This window comes from Talpa occidentalis, unplaced genomic scaffold (assembly GCF_014898055.3).
Source record: "Talpa occidentalis isolate TD23 unplaced genomic scaffold, MPIMG_talOcc4v2.1 talOcc4.13, whole genome shotgun sequence".
Lineage (NCBI taxonomy): Eukaryota > Metazoa > Chordata > Mammalia > Eulipotyphla > Talpidae > Talpa > Talpa occidentalis.
Window position 1 is genome coordinate 32,314,441 of NW_023601322.1, and position 22,318 is coordinate 32,336,758.

Consider the following 22,318-nt stretch of genomic DNA (forward strand, 5'->3'; position numbering starts at 1 on the left):
AAATCTATCAATGTTGAACATTTGTTTTTTTCTCAACAGTACTAAACGTCATAGATATTTTATCATTTATCTGGACAACCAGCCTCTGACCATGACATGAATATGATCTTTCCCCTCTTTTTTCAAAAACAAAAACAGAAGCTTAGATTAATAACTTGCCCCAAATCACAAAATAAGTGAGAGCATCAGTGTTTGACGCCAGGATGTCTGACTCCAAAGAGCATGCATAAATTCTGTAGGCAGGCAGCCTTGAATAGATTATTGAGATATAAATATTCAATGGAAAAAGAAAAGAAACAAACACTAAGCACTTACTATGTGCCAGTCATTTTTCATAGTGCTGGGTACACAGCTGCCAATAACAGGCACAGGACTTAAATTCCATTTAAGTTCACTCATGGAACTTAAATTTGGTGGGGATGAGTGACATGAAGAAAATCACAAAAACAATTACAAATGGCTACAAGGACTGTAACAGGAAAGCAGAGTGCTAAGAGAAAATGTAGTCAGCATAATTTAGACAAATAATCAAGATATGTTCTCTGAAGAACATTAGATCTCCAGTACATAATCTCTTGATCTCTAGATTGGTGTTATCTTCATAGTCTCCCCTTAGTAGATCAAACTTAATAGAGCTAATACTTAATTCTGAATTCTCCAGATCTGTACCCCATATTAATAACTTCACCTACTCATGTCAGAAACCTGGAGGCATTTATGACACTTTGCTCTCACTCACCCCCACATCCAGTCACTTAAGCATTTCCTGCAGTTCACTCTCTCTCTCAAATACTCTTTTTTTTGGTTGTGTTTTGTTTTCTAAACACACTTTGAAAACTACCTCTAATCAATCTCTCCTCTCTCTTTCTCTCATCCTTCCTAACTTGACCCATCATAACAGCCACCGAACTGAATTCACCAGACCTGTTTGGGTCCCTCCAAAATCATCCTCTGAGCTCATGCGAGAGCAATAGCTTAAAAATATAAGCCCGATTATTGCACTCCCAAGTTTATACTGATTCTAAAGACTCACTTATTTGCATTTAGGATAAAATCAAGAATCTTTTGCATGGCTTCCAAGACCTCACATGAACTAATGAGGCTAGTAGGTTATCAAAGAAGGAAAACTGTCAATAGAGGAGGATGCTGCAAAGCCCAGAATAATATAGATGGAATTATGCTGCTAGATTAGATAATAAAGCTCTTTATTGGCGGTCTGCAGGAACTGAGTAGCAGGAATGGAAGTCACAGGAATAATGAGAAGAGAGGAAATGGAGCCTGCTGATGAAAGCCTTTGAAAGATTAGGTGATGATTGGAGTTGGGTGACCATTTTACTGCAGCTGACATATATGAAATTGGAAAAAAAGGAGGGTTCTGAGACAATAAACTCTAGAAAGTTGGGGTAGGATGAGGTCAAAGGCATAATATTTTTGTTCAGTTAAATAATAATGTTCTCAGAGGCCTAAGTTGAAGCCAGAAGCAGAGGCGGGTCACCTACCAGGGTGTCACACTCGGTACAGTTCTGGTACTCCGATTTCATTCTTTTGGCCACATCAGTTGCTGGAACTCCTTCTGAAGGAAGATATGCTCGGCAATAAGGACAGGTCCACTTGTTATTCTTTAGACTGGTAGCAATACAGGAGCGGCAGAATCTACCAGAAACAAAGCAAGACTGTCACTTTTCTTAAACGGTATAAAGGAGTCACACTGTAAATTTTATGAAAACTGTATTTTAATGAGATGTTGTACATGAGAATTACACTATCAAATTAAAAATCCATTTGGGGCCTCCCGGGTGGTGCAGCGGGTTGAGCGACGGGCTGTGAAGCTGTCCTCAGCCTCTGTAGTGCGGGTTCAATCCATGCTGGCCAGCAAGAATCCCACATGGTGCGGCAGACCTCTTCAGTCATGCCCTCTGCTCCCCTCAGCAGTGTATTTCAGTCAGTCTGCCTGTTCTGTTGCCCTCTCTGTCTCTGGTGAATCCTCTCACACTCCTGCGCCTCTGGCCTGTACCCCTGCTCTTGTACAAAAATAAATATATCTTTAAAATAAAACTTAAAAAAAAAATCCATTTGGCACCCTATACCTGTCCAAAAATCTCTCATCATCCCAGTGAGACTTCTTTGGGGTCACACATTCTTACCCCATGCACTATATGCATTTAAACAAAAGAATACAAAGTGGTGAAATAACATTCCTATAAGTAGAGTAAAACTATAACTCAAAAGATATCTATTGTGTTCGTTTTCTTTCATCCTAGCTTACCTAAAAGTTTTTGGGAAAGTACAATCATTTGCTCTGTGGGATTCTGTGTGTTAGAGAAGAAAAGATCAAGTTGAGAAAGTAAAAATACTAGACACATAATAATTATTTATAAAATAATTTCAAGGCCACCACCAGACATGGAAAATTATCTCATCAATATAATTACTATTAGGAATGTCCTCTAAGTCAAAAAATATATTATCTGACTTATTTAAAGATAATTATAATAAAATATTAACACAATAGAATTTACAGAATATCTTGGGCTATTTATAGGAACTGTTGGAGGCAAAACACATAGGGAAGTAAAAAAAAGCATTTTAGATCTGATAACTCTTAAAACTACTCAGCATAGACTATCTGTTTGGGATTATTAATTTGGAGCAAAAGTTAAACTTTTAATAATTTGACTAAACACTAAATACTAAGAAAACCACATATTATATGTATGCTAAACGAACTCCCAATAATATTAGCCATTATCGATTCTTTAAAATACCCACACTTCAGCATCTGTTATAAAATTATGATAACCACACTAAGGATGCTGATGTTATTACAGTCCTTGAGGCATTTACCTGATGTTTATGCCTGCCCAGCATCCATTTCCCATTCCTCTTGAATATCATCCTGATTTTATTCTGCAGGAAACATACCTATTATATCAGGTACGATCTGGTGGGACTCCAATCAAGGTGTCCACAATCCCTAGTTGAAGGTGAGAGCCCCTGATGTAAGACAGAACAAGCAGACCCTCTGTCTAGAAGCTGAACACTAAAAAGGGTGCTATAAAGACTCATTCAGCAACAGCCTGGCCCCAAATCTTCTTAGGTCCCCACCACTTTTTTCTAAGTGTTTTTGTTATTGTTGTTGTTTCTGACTTAATTTTTAACTTACACACTTTTTTTTTTTTTGCAATTTTTGAAAAACACTACACATATCTCAGTTCTATTAACCTCAACAACACCCTAAGGAAAATCATTATCTATATTCATAGATGAGGAAATTAAGGTTCAAAGAGATTAAGTTATTTCTGTAAGGTCACGGCTATTGAAAGTGCCTGAACTTAGTTGGTCTTACACTTGGTTTTTCTGACCCAATTCAGTAATCTTTCTTTCCTCCAACACAGCTGTTCCAGTTGGAAAGGCAACAGCTTTGGAATCAAGAAACCTAAGTCCTCTCTTACAGTTCATTTTTGCCTCAGGTGATCAGAAGTTGCATTTATTTAAGTCTTTAAGAATTGGTTCTCAAAGTGTAGTCCTTAAGGTTATGTATTACAAATGGTCCAAATGCTCAACTCATAATTAACATTTCTAATATAACAGCTGTGGTTCTGCCAAGCCTATGTATCTACTCAAGAAAAATGAAAACATATCCATTTGTACAAGAATATTCATAAAGAATATTTTCACAATATCTCCAAACTGGAAATTACCCAACTGTTCATCAGTGAGAAAATAAACAAATTGTATCATGTCATATTCCAACAATAGAATACGACACAATGAATAAAAAAAAACAAATTGCTGATACTTGCCACAACATGGATAAATTCCAAAGACATACTGATTGAAAGAAGTCAAATACAACACATATAATTCCACTTATATAAAGTTGTAGAATACTGAAAACTGACATATGGCAGGAAAATAATCATAATAATGGTTGCCTATGTGGGCATATGGATGGGGATTGGCTGGGAAGGGTCATAAGAAAGCTTTCTGGGGTAATGAAAATATTCTATATCTTGATAGGGGCTGGGCTAAACATACCTACATTTATGCATTTCACTATGTGTAATTTATCTTAAAAAATATTGAACTCTAGTTGATATTATGCATGCTGATATGAGAAGGGATAGAGTGTGGTAATACTTGCAGCCTACTCTGATATGCTTCAAAAAATAAGATGGATTGATAAATGGAAAGGTATGTGGTAAATTAAGAGACAGATGCAGCTACAGAAAAATTAACAATTATATTAATAGAATCTAGTAATGGATATATGGGTGTTCACTGCACAAATCTTTCAGCTTAACTATATGTTTGAAATTTTACATAATAAAATCTTGGGGAAAATTAATTTCTCTTACTTAATCGTTCCATACTTACAAAAATTAACATTTCTTTACTTAATCATATGAAACTTTCTATGATTTAAATTTTCTTCTGTGAAAATCTAGTTGAAAAACTAACAAGGAAAATATTTGACGGATGAGATATCTGACATTTTTAATATAATGTGATTTAAAGAGAAAAATATTTAAAAATCTTTTTAAGGCAATCATTGCATTTATAATTGTTTAATTAAATTTAAAGAGCACAGGTGATTTGAAATATACTTAAAAGGCCAAAAGTGAGAAAACACAAAATTTACAAAAATGAATTTTTGTTGTTTTTAGAAAGATCAGTTATTTTGTGGACATAAGCATCCATTCAAGGGCAGAAGTTCTCATAATAGGAAACACTGTACATGCCAGAGATGAAACTGTGACAACGTTAATATGGCTGCTCTCAGAGTTCTAGAATAGGAAGACAGGAAATAAGCAGGTAAACAAATAGACCACCAACTAATATACTTTGAAAGAATAAAATCGTTGACAATAAAAATAGACTGGGTGGGGTAGATGGAGCAATTAGATGACTGGTCCCTGCAAAAATAACTTGAATAATTGCACCAGTCTTGGAAAGACATGGGGATGGTTTTCCAAACAGAAAACAAATGGTACAAAGACAAGTATCATCTTGTCGTACGTAAGCCAGGGTGATTGAAGTGTCCAAGGTGTCCAGAGGAGAGTAGTTAGAAATAAGTGAGAGAGGGGAAAGTAACGGGGACTTATCATCTAGCTACAGTTGAGAGGAGTGGGGAAGCATTGAGGGTTTTAAGCAGGAAGCTGACACAATTTGATTTGCATTATATAGGTCACTCTGGGTCTTGTGTAAAGAACAGGTTACAGAGGAACAAGATCTACAGTGAGCACCTCAGTTTTAAGTCTATTGCAAGAGAAACTGGAGCCTTAGAGTAGCAAAATAGCAGATTTTGTAAGTATCCAGGTTTAGCCCAGGACTAAACAACTTAAAATAACTTAGGACTTACAACTTAAAATAACAAATATTGATATATGCACCATTATGCTACATGAATAAAGACAAACACAAAAGACTAGTTACCACATGATTCCAAAATACAGTGACAACAAGCAGATAGGCTTGCCTGGGGCAATGGATTTGGGTGGAGGGGAGGGGTTGACTGCAGAAGTTTCAAGGGAACATTTCAGAGAAATATAACTGCCTGAGATCTTGCATATCTATGGTATCTAATTACCAGAATTCATCAACTTGTATACTTTGTGTGAATAGTAAATTAGCACCTCAATAAACTGAAAAAAACAAAAGCAGTGACTCAGTAACAACAATGTGCCTGCAAAGACCATGGAATTATTCACAGAACAGCTCCATTCAGATTCATGAACTTCGCCTCCTTCCCACACAGTCTGAGGCACATAGTAGCTACACAGTAACTGGTCAATAAATTGAGATTAATCATTAATAGTTATGAGGAATCATCCAAAGAATACTTTTCTGGGTGGGGCCCAACATCCCATGAATAAGACTACTGTGTCCTACTTACTGAACAAACCTAAGAGATTGAAGCAGATAAAAACCTAAGGAGATAAGGGATTCCCACATCTGCTCCCCAACATCTTCCATAAGATTAAGAACAATGACTCCTAATGGCATGATTAGAATGGGGAAAATTCAGGGGAAAGATAAAAAGTTGACCATGGAAGTCAGCTGCATTGTTTTTAGGTGCAATGCAAATCACCACAATTAACATTATCAAAAATTCTAAATGAGTTGCCATTGCTTTAAAATCTTTACAGTTTCACACATGAACCCAAATTTCTCACTTATCTTAAAAAACTGGTCTCCTACAACTTTGTACTCACATTCTCCTACTGTAGGGTACTCACTCACCCAGCAAATTAATTTACAACACTTGCAGCTCCCAAAGAAATCAATCAGATCTAGATGATGACTCTAAAAATTTTGAAAGTAGCTAAAAACATAATTACCCTACTCTTCCATTGGTTATTTATTAACCTTTTCCATTTCCCTAAATTAAGTAATTATCCATACAGCAAAGTATTGGCGGAAATGCAGAAAGGATGGTTGAGGTCACCATGAAAAAAGTATATATCCAATCTTCAGAGGTAGGACTGAACCCTAAGAAGAGTAGATTTAAAGAGTAAAGGGATAAATAAAGGCAGCCCAAGGACCTAAGACTGGACAGGCAAAAAGTATCCAGGGTGGTCACCATATGTGGTTCTGTCATTGGCAATGAGGCACGTGTAAGTTTTTATTTCTTGAGATGAGGCTGTCTCACTATGGATATACCAATATGGAGGGGATTTAAAACCAAGAACTGTCTTGGTAAGCTTGAAATGTAAATAAATTAAAGAAGTTGCTATTATTATTAAAAATGACAGTAGACAAACGGTACAACCACTATGGAAAGCTGTGTGGAGAGTCCTCAAACTACTAAAAATTGAGCTTCCATTTGACCCAGCAATTTCACTCCAGGAATCTACCTAAAGGACACAAAAAGATAAATTCAAAAGGACACCTGCATCCCTATCTATATTTATTGCAGCACTATTTACAATAGGTAAGCTATGGAAACAACCCAAATGCCCAAAAACAGGTGACTGGATCAAGAAGATGTGGAATATTACTCAGCAATCAAAAAAGATAAACTCATGCCATTCACAGCAACATGGATGGACTGGAAGAGATTTTGCTCAGTGAAATAAGCCAGAAAGAAAAAGAAAAATATTGGATGGTTTCACTTATAGGAGGAATGTAGGGGAACCAAATAAGGGATCAGGAAAAAAAATAATTATAATAAATTAAAAAACAAAATTAACAGGCAACTATAAATCAGACACCTGCAAGAGAGGGGGAGGGAGAGGGGTCAAAACAGGGGAGGAAAGAGCACAGGGGACAGTGGTGATGGTGCATGGGTGAAATGGTGGTGGAAATTATATGGACACTACACCTGAGAGGAGAAAACATATATTGTACAAAAAGAATGATGTAAAATATATATAAAATTTAAAAAATGACAGTAGGAGTTTTAGGCTAAAAATATTCCAATATAGATGAACACATACCCTGGTACACACACGCACACTCACATCCACACATTTCACTCCCTCCTCTCCAAAGACAGATCAGGTTGGCCAAGCTCTATTATTAGAACACAAGCCCTCCTGCCTGGCACTGCCCCCAGAGATTTCACTTGGTGTGTTTAATATTCAATTAGGTTATACTTAAAGTCCATCCTGGAAATCTTGCAGCCTCTAAAATTTAAGAGATTTTACCTATCTCTTTACTCTCTCATGTGGTAATTTTAAAATTAACCCTCTAAGAACAATTTTATTTCCTTTAACCTAAAATCTTAAGAGGGTTGACTATAACTATATCTCAAATGCTGGCCTCACTTTACTCTCTTTTACTATCTATTGAATAGGGTTGTCTGAGGCTGTGCTTTTTAAATTTTAAAGAGGCTATAATTTTAATTTTAAATTTTAAAGAGGCCTCATGGTAAAATACAGATTCATTCCAATGCAGTAGCTCTTCAGTGGAGTCCAAGATTCTGCAATACTGCTGTTCAGAGGACCAATAATCAGATTCTAAAGAGAAGCTTGGCATAAAACTGAATCTGTTCCATTCTTTAGGTTCTGTTTGTTAAAGGATACATAATTCAATAGTTCACAAATATTTCATTTGCCTTTGGTATTTGCTAATCAAGCACAGAAGTCCAACCACCAGAGGCAGCAAATTTCAAGCTAGTTTAATTACATCTTTCTGAAATTCTGAGTAATACATAGATAAGTAACTCTATAAAAGAAATGGAATTCAAAAACTATCATGGGATCATGCCCAAAACACATAAAACACAAGCCCAAAACACATAACAACATAACATCAGCGAACTAGCAATATAGTGATTGTCCCCATTTGAGGTGTTCACCCAAGTTTTCAAACTGTATCTTTAGAGTAATTTATTAATTCAATTAACCAAACACCTATTAATTGTAAGATCTTAAAATAGTCTGTGGAATCTAATAAAAATCTTTATAGCACAGACTTGTATTTTATTTATCTTCGGTATTTCAAAATTTCATCTTTCCACAATATATTTTTAATTTACAAAGTATTGGTCTGGGGCCTCCCCGGTGGCGCAGCGGTTGAGCGCTGGGTTGCGAAGCTGCCCGCGGCCTCTGAGGCGCCGGTTCGATCCCCGGCTGCTCCCGGCCACTGGAGGAGGGTCCCACATGGCGCGCAGACCTCTCCTGCCGCCTGCTGCTCCCCTCAGCAGTGTACTTCGGTCCTTCTGCCTGCTCTGCTCCCTGCTCTGGCTCTGGTGAATTCTCTCACCCTCCCGTGCTTCTGACTGTACCCAGTGCATGTATAAACAAAACAAACAAACAAATAAATAAATAAATAAAACATGCCTCTAAAAAAAAAAAAAAAAAACAAAAAAACAAAGTATTGGTCTGTGGTGGGCTGGAAATTAAGATAAAACAAAAACTCAGTTTATTTACAACATATAATTTGAGAAACACTGCTCTAAAATATCCTAAAATTACAACTCCCCCACATCCTATTCGCTCTCCTTCCTTTTTAATTTTTTTAATCATTAACAGCCATGATCACATAATGTACTATGTATCCTGAATACACGAACATTGTTTATTGTCCATCTTCCTCATGAGACAGCGAGCTCCAAAAGGGTGAGCATTTGTGTCTATATGATCAGCCCACAGCAGATGTTTGCTGGGTCAATAAATAAATGCACCCTTTACAACAGTGGATCTATCCAGTTTACCACAAATCAAAATGATAACGATGAAGCTAAATGAACAATAACTTCAATTTAAAGAAAATTTTGTGGATTCTCACTTGAGCAACAAGTGCATGGCTGCCTAAAAAGCAGACTTCTAGAATTCTGAAGAATCTTCTAGTAAGGTCTAATAATAATCTAATTTTTGTTTTTTAATAACCCTTAAAACTTTTTCAATAGATGTGATGATTAGTTTTATGTGTTAACTTGGCTAGGTTATAGTACTCTGTTTAATCAAACACTTATTTAAGTGTTGCTGGGAAGGTACAGGTACTTTGTAGCTGTGGTTAACAACTTAAAATCAGCTGTCTTTATGTACAGGGATCATCCTCAACTATGTAAACCAATTCCTTAAAACCAGTCTCTCTCTCTCTCTCTCTCTGACTCTCTCTGACACTGTCTCCTCACCCCCATACAGACAGATGTAGATATTGCACCCTTTTATTATAAATGTTCTGGGACCTATCCCCTCCCTAGACTAGAAGGCAAGAAAGAATCTGTATAAATTTAAAGCCATCCAGGCATCTGCTGCATGCAGAAACTAACCTTACAACCCCCATTAATGACCAAGAAGCCAGACATAGATGATTAAAACAATGAGCACCTAGCCTTTATATCTTCATTGTGAATTTTTTAGAAATCATGAAGGTGATTAAACTTTTCTTCGAGAATACTAAATTGGTCAAGTTACAATTGGGTTACAGCTTGAGTTTTACAACAAACTGTTTATTCAAGTTTTCAGACTGCAATACTAGGGATTCAGACTCAAGTGGCACTTGAACTGAAATGCCCAAGATACTGTGAGGGGAGAGTCTTTATAAAGACAAAAGGGGCAGAGCTAAGTCTGTTTTATGCGAAAGAGTTTTTTAAAAATCAATGCAGTACTGGCTGGTTGAAGTTTGTTAAGCAGGCATTGGTCAAATTTCAATCCTGAGGTGGCTTACCAGTGTGGTTTCAGTTGTTCTTGGCTATGAGCGGTCTGTGGTTATCCAATATGCTTGAGCATAGGACCTAACCCTTAGCACCCTTCAAGCTCTATTTGTTGTGATCCAAAATCACAATGGCTCCATGTTGAACTCAAAATGATGTATAAATTGTGGTTGTTGAAATAGTTCTCATAGAGTAAAATCCATGGGACTGGTAACAAGGTTCAAATTCTCATTTTGATTATCTAATAAACTCTTTGTCTAACTATGAGATTTTATTTCAGAAAAAAAAGGTATAGATATAGATATCCTCTGGAAAACCCTCAATAATAGATGTTACATAAGTAGAGAATCTTATTTATAATAAATAATAATAAGAGATAAGATTAAAATTAAAGCCTTTGGGATTGCATATGGCATTCAAAAATGAAAGCATGCATATTTCTGGGTTAATGCTTACCAGGAAACTCTCAGACCACTTGGAGAATCACTTATTTGGCACAGGCTGTATTGTTCATATGCAACCACAGGAGAAATGTTTTAATGCATTTATCTGAAAGCGCTTAAGAAAATCCTCAACAGTTTCATTTTCAAAATTAGGCAAATTCTGTGACTTAGAGCATTAAATCCAACTCAGTTCAAAGGAAATGTGGCTCTTTGTACCTTATAATATGCTCCAGTTATTACTTAGGTTAGTTAGTTAGTGCTTAGCTATATTCCCAATCTCTTGACCTTTTTTAGATAACCCCATTAAGCTCCAGCTCTGATCTTTCCCCAATGCCACTCTTCCCACAGCAGCTGATAAAGTTCCCTTTGTATCTCTTCCTAGCAAACTACAGTACATTCAACAAGTCCAGTCATGACTACATTAACTTTCTCCTGAACTAAACTACCCCTCTATCTCTGCACCATTTTGGAGGTTGTCTTTGAATTTTTTCCCCATTCCCTGTATCTACCATATCCAATCAGTCAACAAATGTCTTTGGATATTTCTTTTTCATGTAAATCAGATTCTTTTACAGTTTTACTTAAAGAATTTCATCTGATGTATTCCTTTCTCCCAGCTTTCTTTTTTTTTTTTTTTTTTTTAATCCATCCCTGGTGCCCTTGGAAGGAGCACAGCCCTGCCCATATAGAAATCAGTGTCCAGAACTATGAGGCATAATACATTTGTGTTACTGTAAGCCCCCCAGTGTGTGCTAGTTTATTACCACAGGCCTAGAAAATGAATACAAACTGTGTGTTTTTTGAATATAAATTTTGGAGCCTCATCTAAGAAATATTAAATAAGACTATTCATGTGTAGGAACAAGGTATATGTTTTATTTTATTTTATTTAAAGATTTATTTATTTATACAAGCACCGGGTATAGTCAGAAGCGCGGGAGGGTGAGAAAATTCACCAGAGTCAGAGTGGGGAGAAGAACAAGCAGACTGACGAAATACACTGCTGAGGGGAGCAGCAGGTGTGGCAGGAGAGGTCTGTGTGCCATGTGGGACCCTCACTGGCTGCCGGGGATTGAACCAGAGCTGCAGAGGCTGCGGGCAGCTTTGCAGCCCAGCGCTCAACCGCTGCGCCACTGTCTCCCAGCTTTCTAAGAGAAAGTCAGATGTAGAAGGCATTTACCCCAAATCTATACAACTGATAAAGTGATACTAATAAAGTCAATCCAAGTTGATAAAACCTTTAAAATGGAACTTCTTAAAGCCCACCAGAGGAAAAAGAACAAAACTAAAAGTAAAGTTATCTGGGACATATTGGAAATGTCATAGATCTACATTCCAAATATAAATGGAGAAATAAATACATATTGTTCATGGGTTTTTGCTTTGCAGAATTACTTTGAAGGAGATAGAAACTATATTTGAGACTTTATTACGGGAAACCTTTATTTTTTAAAAATTCATGAAAGTTCCAATATTCACCCTATTTTACAAATGAAGAGACTGGGATTCAAAGATATTAATCAAAGTAGTGGTCACATTGCTACTAGTGGCAGAATTAAATCTTAACTCTTGTTATGTCAAGTCCACTGTTTTTACTACATGGCAACACAATTTAAAAGGTGGTATAGACATATTCATTTAAAGTATTGTTGTCATTATAATAGGCATTTGACTTGAAATAAGTGTAACCAAATTAGCATAAAACCTAGTTCAAAAGAGTTTAGAAATTAGCTTCAATATGGGATAAAATAGAGAAGTTTTATTTCTATTTCTCTATTTTCCAATTTAAGTTCAATGGAAAAGAGTAATTCATTTAGGAAGTACAAATGGTGTTAACAGCGCTCACCATCTCCAGTGCAGAAGGGACTCTAGTTAACATTTATAAAGTGGAAAAGACCCAAGTAAATTTGCCAAAAGGAGGAATATGGAAATTCTGCCCATGGCCAGAACAATGGACACAGATTTGTCAAAACAAAGAACAGTAAAGTGAAGGAAGGCAATTTGTCCAGCCCTTGTTCTATTACTTCATGACTATTTTTTCCAGTTGCTGGTTTCCTATTCACTATAACAAAGAAAAAGATTAAACAAAAGACAACATTTTGCAAATTTATATTATCCTTTAGCAAGAAAGCAAAAACACAGCAAATAATAACTTAGAGCATTCAAAACCTAAACCAGGGAAAACAATTTCCAACTGGAAAGCTGCCCATTTCAATTCTACAAAAGGTATCTTTGGCTCAACTTTTAAGTTTTAATGCTAATACAGATTAAAATGCAATCATCCTGAATAAATGTAAATGTAGGTAAAGGTATTTATTATTGTCCTGAACTAATCAATATATCCTGTTACACAACATCATCTTGGCGCCCATATTGCCTTGGGGTATTATGTCAATGAGCTGCATGTGAATAGCTGGGAAACAAAAACAACATCAGTAAACAAACAGGAGGTAAGTTACCCTTTAGTTTAAAGTACAAAGCTGAAAGAGGTTGTGAAAATACAGCCACAAAATAATGCCGGGGGCACCCTTAAACATTGTGTGAGCTTCAGATTTTTCTCCTTGCTTCTCTGTTGGGCTTTTTGGTGGTAAACACTGGTACTCAGGCACTAGACTATAGGTGTCAAGGACCACTTTGAAAAACATTTTGTGCTCTTGAATTTATAATATGGTACTTCTTTTTTGCCCGGTTAAGTGGAAAGCACTTAGTAGCCATTGCGGTATTGCTTGGAGCTTCATTGACCACAGTCAGCCGGCAGTCCAAAGAGGACTTTAAGTGGCCTTCCGCCCTCGCGCCACACAACCCGCCTTCCTACTCACACTCAAGTGTCCATAAAAAGAAAACTTCTGCGTAAACAGAAAACACAAATTCACAGATCCAACTCCATTACTAGCTAATTAAGCATATATTAAGGACGTGCCAATTATTATGTAGGGATTTTGTTTTCAAACTTCTTACAAATTACCATGACTTTGAGTTAACAGCATTTTAGTTAAATAGGTAGAGATCTTCTTAATCTATGTTTTTCTATCGGTTTGGAGAAGGAGCTACAGAAAAGAAACAGCTAGCAACCTCCTGTCACTTTGTAGCTCGGTTTGAAACAGCTATATTCACGGGCTTGTTGCTAAGGTTCAAGTTCCAGACCTCAACCTGACAGGTTGTTAACCGACTATAGAAAGTCACTTGGACGATCTTTGAGGGGTCTGGATGTTTGTGTAGAGAAAGGGAGGAGGGCGCGGGGAAAGAAAGGACAGCCTGCGCGCAGCTCCTTGTTTGCTCAAGAGACGAGCTTTAGTGGGCGTTCTGGAGCACGTGCACAGTCAGCAAAACAAAACCGAACCCCGTTTGGGGGAGGGGAGTGGAAAGCACCCCAGCGATCAACCGGGTTCAGGGGGTGACTGCTCTACGAGAGCCCACAAACGTGCGCCCAGGTAGGTGCTGGTTCTCCAGCCAAGGGCAGCCTCCCAGCTGACAAGCCCTGGCTCTTCGCAGGGTCTAGCCGCTGGGATCCCCATTCCCGGGCTCGGTCAGCTCCTGGGGTTCAGGAGGAGACAGCTGGGGGACAGGGAGAGGGCCCGCTTGTTGCTATTTTCACCTCCTGAAATGCAGCGTCACCTCCCGACTGGGCATTTTTTCCCGTGGCCCACACTCGATGGGTCCAGATGCCCCTGTGCTTCAGTTTCCTTGTGCTCTGGTTTCTGGACACCCCCTCCCCCCATGCCTCCGGCTTCCCCAACATTGCACGCTTCAGTGGGTGGGCGCGCAAACAGAGCTCCCCTGGCACTTACACGTGGCCACAGCGGGTCCGGACAGGCTGGTGTAACACCTCGAGACACACTGAGCAGTCGAAGGACGTGACGGGCAGCTCTGGATCCCCCCTGCGTTCCAGGGCCCGCGGGGTGGCTGAGGCGGGAGCGGATTTGCCGCTTTCGCTGCTCAGCACAGAGCCCATCGCCGCGCCTCTCGCCCAGACAGCTGCCAAGAGCTCAGAGCCTGCTGCCGGTTGTTTTGTTGTCCTGCGGTGGAGGAAGGAAGTCCCGGCCCAGCTGTGATCGCCACCTCCCAGCGCGCCCAGCTAGCGCAGCCTGCAAGCGGCCTCCGCTTCGGCGCCCAACCTCTGCCTAGGGCAGGCAAGTGCACCGCCCAGTTTCAGCAATTATCTTGCGCTAGTGCTGCCTTGGTTGAGGGACTGAGGAGGCGGCAGTCGCACTGTGCACGCTGCAAGGTCTCGTGGTCATGGTAGGATTGAAACCCGATACCTCAACTGCAGAGGAGAGGACCTGAGCGGCCAATGAACCTTCCTGGCATTCGCACACACTCCTCTTCCCAACTGTCTCAAGTTAAGGAAAGTGTGAATCTGGTCATGCTTTCCCGGAATCAGAGAACACCCACTTCTAAAGTCATGGTCCGATCAGTTCTGCACTGTTGTAATCATAACAGCTACAAAGATGAGTTATGAGCGTTTCCTAAGATTGTCCATTGCTACTTCGTTTAAATAATCGGTACTCCATTAATGCAGAGGTGAAGTGGGACAGTAGGAGTTCTAGAGACCTGGATTCAAATTTAAGCTCTAGGACAGGGATTCTAGGACCCATGGTTCCCAGTTCCCTTGCCTCAGGATTTCCTGCTGTTGCTTGTATTCCCTCCCCTATCCTCTTTTAACCTAATATATTGCTTATTAATTTATGCATTTAATAAGATTTCTTTAGTGTCTGTTGCATACCAGACTTGGTCTCGTGATATGGACACAGTTCCCAACAAGCTGACAAATCACAGAACTTACTGAAAACACACCTACATCTACTTTGAGATAATTACAGCTTATTCAGAAATGATACATAATACACACATGCAACAATACAGAAAATGCATAATACCATAAATTTTACTCAATTTCCCCCAGACTTTACTTTTAATGAGAAAATATAAGTAATCAAGAAATAAAGAAACAAAATTATTTGGGATAAGAACCATCAAGAAGATAACACAGTGAGAACAGAGTCAGAGGAGAAGGACAAAGAACACTTTTTGGATGAGGTTACATTTGAGCAGAATCATGAATAATGGAAATGAATCTACTATGCAAAGATTTAGGGAAAAGCTCACTAACTTTTGGGAACAGTGAATGAGGCAGGAACAAAGAACAGAAAGATGCTGTGGTGAGCTGTTGCAATTGGGGTGCAGGGGAGTGAGATGAGGCAGAAGACAGTTTGATCATATCATAGCTTACAGGCCAAGAGTCTGGTTTTTATTCCAGGTGCCATGGTTTGATTTATTCAGACTGGTGTGTGGTTTTGAAAAAACAAAAACATATAAAGTATGCATGCAGAAAAACCAATTAGGAGTTTACTGAATTAGTCCAAGTGAGAATGATATTGACAAGAACTGCAGTTATCTGGCTAGAATGTAAGAGATGGATGGATTAGATTTGGGAGATATTTAGGAGAAAGTCCTAAAAGAGTCTGCTATTGAATTTGATGTGAGAGTGAAGGAAAAATAACCATTCTTATCTTTAGAAGAAAAATAAAAACCCTCTGTTGATCTTATATGACTCTCAATGCCTGTCTTATATCCTCTTTAAGGTTAATTTCTTGACCCAATTTGTTGCATTTCATGTCTCTATTTCTTAATTATTGTGATATGTTTCCTTCTTATTCCTCACTCTCTCCCTAAGTATCTCAAAAAATCCATAGGTTCTCTTACACTCTAGGTACCAAAGACTTTCAAGTCTTTATCTCTATTCTAAGCTATTCAAGTGATTGACTGTTTACTTACTTTACTGACTGTTTACAACCACCTGTTTGCTTCAAGCACATTCTTCTCAATAGGTCCAGTAATGAAATTATTATAGTTGCCATCCATCTGCCCATTTCTAGTTGGTGATCCCTCTCTTATTAAATGACACTGCAATCTGCATAGTGGTTCAGTCCAGATATGTGGGCACCATCCTTGATTTCTTCCTTTTCCACTTTCACATTGAATTAATCACAATAATAATTACAATCTGCCTTCAATATATCTCTCAGAATTTCTTGAATTGTTTCATTTTTCTCTATCCCTTCGGCCAGCTACTACTTATTTTAAATCACTGCATTTTTTTTTTGTGTGTGTGTTACCTGTTGCAGTAGATTGTATCTGCTCCACCTGCATCCACCATTACCACTGTCCAACCTATTTTCCTTATTGCAACTAAAGTGACCTTTTGAAAGATAACTATCTTATGTCACTCTGTGCTTAAAACACTTCGATGGCTTTCCATAACCCTCAGGATTAAATTCCAAATCTTTAACATAATCTATAAAGGCCTGTTCCTTCAACAATTATAATGAGTTAGGATACCTTTGGTGTCAGGGAGTAGAAATTCAACTGAAATGCTTTAATAAATCATGATATTTAATTAGGATATGTGTTACCTAATATGGAAAAGTAGTCCAGAGGTAGACAGTTGAGTTAGCTCAACAGTTCTGTTAATTGTCTCTTTAACCTCATTCATTCTGCAAATGTTCATTGAAAGCCTAATTGGTGTCAAGTTCCTTGCTAGATAATCAGAAACAAGACTCAAGGGTGTGAACAGCTGTTTTTATCTGACAAGCATCTCTTCATCTTCTATAAGAGCACCATATACTCTTCCTTTGGAGGAATTTCCCTTTTATCATTCTACAGGACGTTGGTGGAACTGCTGAACCTAGCGTCTCCTTTTAATCCCTATTACCTGCCCCTGGTATGAGTAGGAGTGCTGTGACCTACAGCTTCCTTGGTGCTTGCATTTCTTGGCTTAGTTGATACACTCTTTTTTAATCTCCTAATTGCATCATTTTACCAATCTTCCTTTTTTTTTTTGATTAATTCATTTAGAATTGAGTTCTGTTGCTTACAACTAAAGTCACTGATGTATTTATCCTGTGTCCTCAAGACTCTTCATGACCTCGCAGCTATGAAGACAACATGGCATTTATAAGTGAATATAAGAAGAATGACAGAGTTCTACACCGAGGAAGAGCTGTGCTAACTCAGATCAGAGGGATGCAATGAAAGGAAAGGGAAAGAAAGAACATTCTAGATAAAAGGAACTTTGAATGAAAGAAAGGCAGAGCATTTCAGATAGAGGGGACCCAGTGAACACAGACAAAGTAGCAAGAAGCAGTATGCTCTATTTGGAGACTCTAGGAACAGTTCCTTGTAGTTAGGATTTTATGCACTTAGTGAGTATGAAAAGAGAAAACACCAGAGATCAAGGGAGAGGTGAGATCATGAGAGCTGTATCTGACAGGTTGAAATTTTTTAACTTGCTTCTGTGGTTTCGTGGCACTAATTAGGAGTTAAGATAGAAGAGTGACAAGGTCAGACCTGTAATTTTTACAAGTCACTCTGTTTATGTCAAGGGTTCTCAAATTTTAGTATCAGAATCACCTGATAAGCTTATTACAATGGCCCCATTCCAAGCTAGTTTGATTTAGTGGGCCAAGGGGGAGCTAAGGAAGCTGCATTATAATAGCCTGCAGTAGATTGTGACACCAAGGTTTTAAAAAGTGTAGTTCTACTGATGGGAAAACAATAGATCAGGTTACTTTGACAATTGTAGAGATGTCAAGTGCCAGGAGAGAGTTGCATTCATTCCTACTGTAATCTGTCCATGACCTTGAGCTTTCTTCCTTGATACTACATGACATTACACTGGTGAATACCCTGACCCTGAAGCATATGTAGTTCTGAATTTACAAAGATAATTTTAAAAATACCTATCTATGTACCTATGGAGAGTAGTAAGGATTCATAGTAATATACAGTAATACAAACATCTGAGAATAGTGTTTAGCATGTATCCACAATCTGAAGTGTTATTTGACAATAAAATGAGACACTGGGGCCTCCCTGGTGGCTCCAGGGGTTAAGCACAGCACTATGAAGCTACCTGTAGCCTCTGCAGCAAGAGTTTGATCCCCCGCCAGCCAGGGAGCTACCCACATGGCACAGCAGACCTCTCCTGTCTTGCCTGCTGCTCCCCTAAGCAGTGTATTTCAATCAGCCTGCCTGTTCTGTTCCCCACTCTGTCTTTGGTGAATCCTCTCACCCCCCACACATCTGGCCTGTACCGCAGTCCTTGTATGCATAAATAAATACATCTTTTAAAAAAGTGAGACACTGTTCTCTTCTTAAAGGAGGACAATATTATAAATATTCTGAATAAAGGAGTTATGAGTTCATGTGAGGAGGGCAGTCAGAATTGGATCTTCTGCCTTGGCTGCAGCATAATTGGTTTTTCAAACAGGAATATTATCTTCAGTTTTTGACCAGTTTCATTGCTGTCTACTGGTAAGTTTCCCAGATAGCTTTTCAGAGATAACTATCATTCTGGTCATTACAATTCATTGCAACTGTGGACAGTATGTTACAGCATATCCTCAAGCATGTGCTCTTACTGCAGGAATTACTCACTGAATATTCTGTAACTCTCAGTGGGAAGCACAACTGAATGATGTTTGAACCAAATGCAATTTGGCTTGTTTTGCTTCACGGGACATGAAATCATGGCATGCTTAGAATTGGGAAGGGTCATAGAAGGCATATGACCCAATTCTCTGATCTTGCAAATAAGTAAACTGATTCCCAATGAGGTGAAAGTATTCATACTAAATTGTTCAACATTTCAAGTTGATATACTTGAAAGAAAAATCAAGCCATTCAGTACCTGGAAAGCACCAATCTTATTTCTAAGAGTTATAATCTATTTGGAGATTATTTCAGGTAAATAATGATCAATTGCTTAAATAGTAGTTAAAGATAAAACTAGAAATGCTATAACAAAATAGTACATGACTAATTGCATATTTTTTGTGATTTTTCATAATACCAATAATTTTATAGTTTCAGCTAGATAATCTTCCATTACCTACACCTAGTCATGTTTTTTTTTTAAAGATTTATTTATTTATACAAAAACTGGGGTATAGGCCACAGGCATGGGAGGGTGAGAGAATTCACCAGGGAGAGAGCAGGGAGCAGAACAGGCAGACAACCGAAAACGCTGCTGAGGGGAGCAGCGGGTGAGACAGGAGAGATCTGCCCCGCCATGTGGGTATCTCCCTTGCCAGCGGGGAGTTGAACCCACACTGCAGAGGCTGTGGGACAGCTTCACAGCAATGCGCTCAATTGGCTGTGCCACCCGGGAGGCCTCTACACCTAGTCATCTTTTATCACAAAAGAGAGGTTCAATGCTTTAGGATTTAATTTCAAAAAATGTGATAGCTTTTTGTGCTGCCATTATCAATAAATTATATAGATAATTATGTCATCTTACCTAGGGAAGGTAAAAAAATATATCATGGAGGATTTCTCTAAACTAGCAGATAATAATAATAAATAACATGTTATTTTGACTGATTATACTCCATGTGTATGTACACATATGGATATGTATGTATGTCAGTATTATAGCAATTAAACCACATGTATATGTACATTTATATAAATATAAAGGATAATGGTTTTTTTTAAAAAAAGATTTATTTATTTAGCTATATAAGCACTGGGTACAGTCAGAAGTGCGGGAGGGTGAGAGAATTCACCAGAGCCAGAGCGGAGAACAGAACAGGAAGACGGAAGAAATACCCTGCTGAGGGGAGCAGCGCGCGGCAGGAGAGGTCTGCGTGCCATGTGGGACACTCACCGGGGGCAGGGATGGAACCAACCGGCGCTGCAGAGGCTGCGGGCAGCTTGGCAGCCCAGCACTCAACCGCTGCGCCACCACGGAGGCCCTGTTTTTGTTTTTTAAAGATTTATTTACTTATGCATACAAGAACTGGGGTATAGGCCAGAGGTGGTGGGGGAGGGTAAGAGGATTCGCCAGAGACAGAGTGGGGAACAGAAGACTGACTGAAATACACTGCTGAGGGGAGCAGTGCGTGAGACAGGAGATGTCTGCTGCGCCATGTGGGTTAGCTTCCTAGGGATCGAATTCGCGCTGCAGTGGCTGGCAATAGCTTCACAGCACTGTGCTTAAGCCCTTGCACCACCAGAGAGGTCCCCTATAGGTTAATGTTGATAACAACACATTGCTTTTTTATTTCCTTTTCAAAATTGAGGCTCAGAGAGCTAAAGGAACTTGTCCAATGTAGTAGAAGAGTTGTTGGGTTTTTTTTATGTTTTATGTGGTAGAAACAGAGTTGGGTTTTTTTTTTTTTTAAAGATTTATTTTATTTATTTATGCATACAAGAACTGGTGTGTAGGCCACAGGTGCAGGGGGTGAGAGGATTCACCAGAGACAGAGTGGAGAACAGAACAGGCAGATCTATTGAAACATACTGTTGAGGGGAACAGTGGGCAAGACAGGAGAGGACTGTTGCACCTCAGGGGGGTAGCTCCCTGGCTGGGGATCAAACTCATGCCACAGTGGCTGGTGATAAATTGATAGCACTGAATCTTTAACCCCTGTGCCACCAGAGAGGCCCAAAACAGAGTTTGATATCACATGTTTGACCCTTGAGTCTATACTTTTGACAACTATGCAAGCATTGTAGGTCCACATTACAATTTTTTTCCATTAATGTCATCAAATAAATAGGTAGGACTGAGTCTATTCTGTTTATGCATCTGATTTCCCTTTTCTTAAAAGTTTAGCACTCTGAATTCCCAAATCCATAAAATAATACAGGATATGTTAAAAATAGGCAGACTTGATATTTTTTAGGCACAACATAGGTAACTCAAAATATCATATACTGTTAAAGATGGACCTGGAATAAAGGAGATGTAAATTTTATTACTCCCATTCTATAAATGGAAGACTCAAGCATATAAATAGTCTTCACACATGGTTTATTTCTAGACTATGTCCCCACACTTTGAAAAACAGACACAGAAATATGGTGGTAGTTAAATTTCAATGATCTGGCATGGCAACAACTAGTATATGAATCTTATGCAAAAATTTCTGGGAAGATTAGTGATAAGAGCTATTTTTCTGTGTCTCAAATTTAAAAAAGCAACTTCTCTTAATACTATAGCATTAAGGGTTGTTAGTATCATTTTCTGACATTACATCAAATTACATCAAATTCCCTATCAATTGCACTATGTGAAAGAGTTGTGGTGCCCTCAGATGTTGAACTAAACAACTATTGTTTATGAGGCAGTGCTAGAGCAAATACATTTTGTGTAATGTTTGGTTCTTTCCCTACACCCCTCTCCCCCTCCAGTTTATATATTTTTTGGTCTTTTATATAAGCAATAGGACAAGTGGCTCACGGTAGAGAGTCATAGTCCATGTATGAATCACAGACTGCGGACAAAACTAGATTCACACTCATGGGTCAGGTGCTGCATGGCGTGTCATCCTGAATCTATACTTCTGACTACTATGCAAGCATTACAGGTCCACATTGCCAATTTTTCCATTAATGTCATCAAATACATAGGTAGGACTGAGTCTATTCTGTTTATGCTTCTGGTTTTCCTTAATGTATTAAAAGTTTAGCACTCTGAATTACCAAATCCATAAAATAATACAGGAAACCTGTACTTCCTAGATGCCATGCTAGGTATACAAAAGTATCTCACAGTTGGTCTCTGGCCAGGTTAGATGAGTTGATGGCTACATGAGGATCTTTCTATGTCCCTTTGTGATTGGCAATGAATGTTGAAATAAGATGTTTTGGATCAACGGGCACTGGAGTTAAGTTTACTTTTTTTTAAGATTTATTTATTTTTGCATACAAGAACTGGGGTACAGGCCAGAGGTGCAGAAAATGAGAGGATTCACCAAAGACAGAG

The 22,318-nt window shown here is 38.5% G+C and overlaps 1 protein-coding gene across 1 annotated transcript in view; it reads right to left on the reverse strand.

Annotated features, from left to right (window-relative positions):
• RNF125 (ring finger protein 125) overlaps positions 1–14,774 on the reverse strand; it is a 32,458-nt gene extending 17,684 nt beyond the window's left edge. Inside the window, exons 1-2 of the mRNA XM_037508689.2 lie at positions 14,337–14,774; positions 1,500–1,653 (exon numbers count right to left, since the gene is read on the reverse strand). Coding sequence (XP_037364586.1) covers positions 1,500–1,653; positions 14,337–14,500 — 318 coding nt within the window. The 5' untranslated portion in view covers positions 14,501–14,774. The remainder of the gene's footprint in view (positions 1–1,499; positions 1,654–14,336) is intronic.
• Between the last annotated feature and the right edge of the window lie 7,544 nt (positions 14,775–22,318).